Genomic DNA, 4,660 nt, shown 5'->3' on the forward strand with positions numbered 1-4,660 from the left:
TTAGTACTATCTGTTCTAAAGTCATATCAAAGAATGAAGGTGTTTTTTATAAATAGTAGTAGGTCAAACTCTAAAATCAAGATAAAAAGATCAAAAATATTTATATATCCATGGAAGGGTTTTCTAACAATATATTTGTGAAGTTTGAAAGACCTGGCACTTTTTGCGTACAAACAAATAAACTTACATACAGACAGACGGACAAGACAAAAAACTCTACACCTCAAATCTTCGATTACGGGAGCATAAAAACAAAATTTCTTATTTCACTACATGCATCTATTTTTCTTGTATATATTGTCATCCTTAAATTATTTTCACTCTCTCAAAATGGATTTATATAAAAATCACATTGGGAAGCAATGTACAGAACATGCATGGCACCGGATATAAAATGGAATACATGTGAATAACCTCCTAAAATGTTCAACTGTAGGCTGAATTTTTTTATCTCAGACAACAATCACTTGATTTTTCAACATATATACTTTCAAAAAAACCAAAACGAATTTCCAATTTTCCGGTGATCGAAACCAGAAACACCTTCAAGTTGTTAATCACTCGACCTGTTTCAGACTTAATCCTCACAATACAGTTGAACCTTGGTGACTTCAAAATCGATATCTCGAAACTATGGATATATCGAATAAAGCTGGAAGTCCCCATTGCAACCGCTTTATGAATTATATCCTCAATATGCCGAATCCTTGGATTTCTCGTCCCCATCGAATTCCAGGTATCGTATTTCCAAAGTAATCTAAAAATAGACCTAGCTACACTAGAGTATTGAGATCTCGGGTTGCGTCATCGTCTTTGTTACTATCTTTATACGCCGGAAGTCCCCTAGAAGCACTGGACATCTCGTCGTACCAGTGATAGATGTTCTGTAGCATACACAGTAAACCTAACATGGTTCCAATGATGAGTACCACTACAGCAGTTAACGCTGACGTCCTTCTTAAACGTAACACTACACACAACATCAACGCTGAAAAGTGATACATGGGTGCATGTTAAAAGTAGCACATAAACGTATACAATGCTTCGGATAAAAGAAACATTGACCAATACTTCTAACTCGCCATTTATTGAACGTGTATCAGTACAATGTTGTAGATTTGTTTGAGAGTATTACTTAGCACTTGATTTTATTTTTTATATAAAAAAGGCTAAATAAGAACTCTTTATGGTATCATAAATTTATAGGCTCTTTCAATATTCATAAAGTTAAATGACTAAAATACGAAGGGAAAGCTTATCTGAATTTTAAATACATGTACGTTTTACCTTTGTTAATTGAAAGACAGCCTAAAAGTTATGATAATTATTTTTACATACTTAACAGAAAAACTGGAAATGATATGAAAAATCCAACTACTGCTACCAGTCTGCTACTTGAACATTCACGGAAGTATTTCATAGCCCTGGAATATAGTCAATACATATTTTAAAAATATGGTTGCTCGAAATCTTTCCGAACACGTATAGTGTAAAATGCAGCACACCTACCTTTCTGGACCGTCGACAGTCTTAATGACTTTAGAAGCTATAAAACATTGCATAGAACACACTAGCACACAGTTCGCTGACAAAATCATCACAAGAGTTGAAAAAGCGGTGAATACTTCCGTCACATCCTCATACTGCTTCAGTGACGTCAGCAAACTTCCGTTTCTGAATCCTCCCTCGGGAGGATCACCGGTCCCCACAATAAATACATAAATATCCAAAATAAGAACAACAGAGGAAGCTAAACACAGAATCGCCAGGCTCTGAATAGTTTGTGAAACATTGTTTTGAGCGATGTATTCTGATCTTTTTACAACGTTACTTTCTTTTGGTTTTTGTTCCGTCTGCACGGAAGTTTGTTTGGAAGACATTCGACTAGATGGTCTGCTGACTATTTCCGGTGTTCTGCGCATGTGCAAAACTTGTTCCTTTTGTTTCTCTTCATTGTCTTTAATTTTCTTCTCTTCTTTCTGCTGGATGACAACTTCTAGGATGTCTCGATTTCTGTAGCTTTCTGCGTTATACATCTCCATGTTGAAATGACTTCAACCGAGCACCTGCCTGGAAGAGGCGATGTTTATAAATGTAATTGTATACAGCTGAAATAAAAATAAGGTGCAGTCAAACGTATGATTAAATGCAGATTTTTTTTTTCAAAAACTTGATGCAATTTTTAAAAGGTTTTGAGAGTGATTACGTCTTCCGAATTAAAATTCTACCGATCAGTATCATGCTTCCTTGAATTTGTCTCTTTATAATCAATACTCAACCGTTTTAGCAAAAAAAAATATAGACAGGATTTCTATAAGCATAGTTTGCCGAATTCATACACGACCTTTTTTTCCTTGAGGAAGAGTTTCTTTGCCTGATTTATTAATTTCAAATTCTCTGTAGAAAATGTAAAAAGTGAATATATTGATGAATACACACTAAACAAAATGAATATTGAATTCTACAATTAACATAATAATTACAGAATTTAACATGATGTGATAACAACTTCTGTTTGTACTGTACTTAGTAAATTCAAAAATAACAATGTGACAACTATTTACTGTCCTCATATAAATGGTTATAAATTTTTCTATGAGAAGTAGGAAGTGGTCAAATGTTATGTAGAGTATCCCTAAATTCCGTTTATGGGCAGATTTAATAATTTAGAACATAAACGTTACCTATAAAGCAATAAATCATTTTGCAAAATCTTGTGAAACAAATTTTCATCGATACTTCAATACACTTTGGAAGGGATTACGAGGTACTCAAGATAAATGATTTGGTTCCTATTTTAAACTACAGCCCACTATGAAAGTGTATTAAAAATTTTCTACAGAAATGAAATAGCCAGACAAAAATGTAATGGGATATCAAAAAGATTATTCATGTTATATAAGATGGAAAACCCTTACTTCTTTATAATTCAATCTCAGTTATAAAATCTTACATTGAATAAGCCTTAGATTCACAATAATTGAAGGTGAAAAAATGCAGAGCACAATAGCAGAAAGATACGAACTGAGCAATAAAACTTAATGCAGATGACAGGTACAATTCTTGGTGCTGAGATTATGTCACCGATTTATTTCATAAAATTTCAACAAAACATGACTAATCGAGAAGTTTGCTGCCTGGAGTCCTTTTGATATGTTCTTGCGTTACGTACTTTTTTCTGAATTGCAGACTGCGGCATTGCGGGTATGCCTGAAATAATTTTAAAAACGTGCACAGGTGTGTCGATACAGTGAAAGTTGTAAGAAATTCTTTTAAATCATTTTAACAGCCTATGCACATATACTGACAAACGATTTACCAGACCTGCACGTGTTGTTGCACAATTCTTCGCATTGTTTTGCTTCTTATGGTGTAAATAGATGTATCAAGAATTTTGTGGAATTTATTCAGTAATTTAACAGACTTATGTATACTGGTAGAAACTTCCCGTTGCCTATTATAACATACGGGCAAACACGTGCAAGTGTATACATATACATGTAGTTACTAAAATGTACTTTTCCTATGTATAAAAACCCTTGTCATTGTATATAATAATAAGTTTAAATGAAGAAGTATAAAATGAAATTAAGAGGATAAATCGTAGTGACAAACTACGATGTTCCTCGTGAACAGATAAAAAAATAAAGATACTTATAATCTTCTTAAAGGTTACACAATATATAAATATACATGTATATACTATATAGTTACTCAGCACACGTGATTTGAATTTCAATACAATATTGATTAAGATTTAATTAGAAGAACGAAACCTTTTATCTATTTATACACCATTAAATCAAATCAAAACACACACAATCAAAGAGCTTATCATGTACATCACAGATGAAAATAACATACGGGGGATCTTTTCAAATATTACCTGCATGCATACTAAATCTAATGGACGATCGATGCATAATGACGGTGCAGTAAATGTTACCTTTATAAATGGTGAACAAGACATTCGGGATCCATCATCTCTTTTTCTGTCTCCCAAGAAGGTATAATTTTTCACATATAAATATTATTTTTCATATTTGGGTGGTAAACATTGGTGAGGAATCGTTTCCGCCTTTCTGGACCAGGACTCTCTCTATTATATCTTCGTACTATTGCAGACTACATGGAGTATTGATTGAAGCAGACGACTGTAATCTTATTTGATGAACACGGCCAGGCACCTTATTTTTCTTGTTAAATCCATGATCACGTTGAATTACCACCATGCATGCATAATTCTGCAGTGTTTACGGACAAGAGTGAATGAAAAAAGGATCTTTAAGGAATAAACATAAAGCCGCGTCATCTATGTGACATTGAAGGGGGAGTCAGATCGTTTAAAAAGATAACATTATAGCTATTTAAATTCCTTGCTTCCCCTTAACTTCTCTAATTTCCTCACCATTCAAATTAAATTGAAATATAGCCATTTTCGTAATGGGAGTAATTTGTTTATTGTGATGTTTCACACACCGTGAGCTCAGAGCTTTACAAAATGAATGCTAATTGAAAATCATTAAAAAGAGACTAAGTACACGAGACATTTATTAATCAGATCAGACGACACATAGCATCTTTAACGGGCATCAATATATGTAAAGTAAAATACGACCTCATCTATCAATCAAGGATATATTGAGTCTTTGTGAACCAT

General features: G+C 33.3%; 1 protein-coding gene across 1 annotated transcript; it reads right to left on the reverse strand.

Annotated features, from left to right (window-relative positions):
* Positions 1-477: 477 nt before the first annotated feature.
* On the reverse strand, positions 478-4,326 carry LOC134269487 (uncharacterized). Its single transcript, XM_062751686.1, has 4 exons — positions 3,947-4,326; positions 1,510-2,108; positions 1,339-1,424; positions 478-988 (listed from the first exon to the last, which is right to left on the reverse strand). The coding sequence occupies exons 2-4, from the start codon at positions 2,040-2,042 to the stop codon at positions 774-776; spliced, it is 834 nt and encodes a 277-aa protein (XP_062607670.1). The 5' UTR covers positions 2,043-2,108; positions 3,947-4,326; the 3' UTR covers positions 478-773.
* Between the last annotated feature and the right edge of the window lie 334 nt (positions 4,327-4,660).

This window comes from Saccostrea cucullata, unplaced genomic scaffold, assembly GCF_032062105.1.
Source record: "Saccostrea cucullata isolate Sc308-1 unplaced genomic scaffold, CSIRO_AGI_Scuc_v1 ctg1329, whole genome shotgun sequence".
Taxonomy (NCBI): Eukaryota; Metazoa; Mollusca; class Bivalvia; order Ostreida; family Ostreidae; genus Saccostrea; species Saccostrea cuccullata.

Excerpts from the sequence above, each read along its gene's own strand:
- LOC134269487 (XM_062751686.1), bottom strand. The coding sequence starts at position 2,042 with ATGGAGATGTATAACGCAGAAAGCTACAGAAATCGAGACATCCTAGAA. Across the intron at positions 1,425-1,509 it reads ACTGTCGACGGTCCAGAAAG|GGCTATGAAATACTTCCGTG; the intron begins GTAGGTGTGCTG and ends ACTATATTCCAG. Across the intron at positions 989-1,338 it reads ATTTCCAGTTTTTCTGTTAA|CGTTGATGTTGTGTGTAGTG; the intron begins GTATGTAAAAAT and ends ATCACTTTTCAG.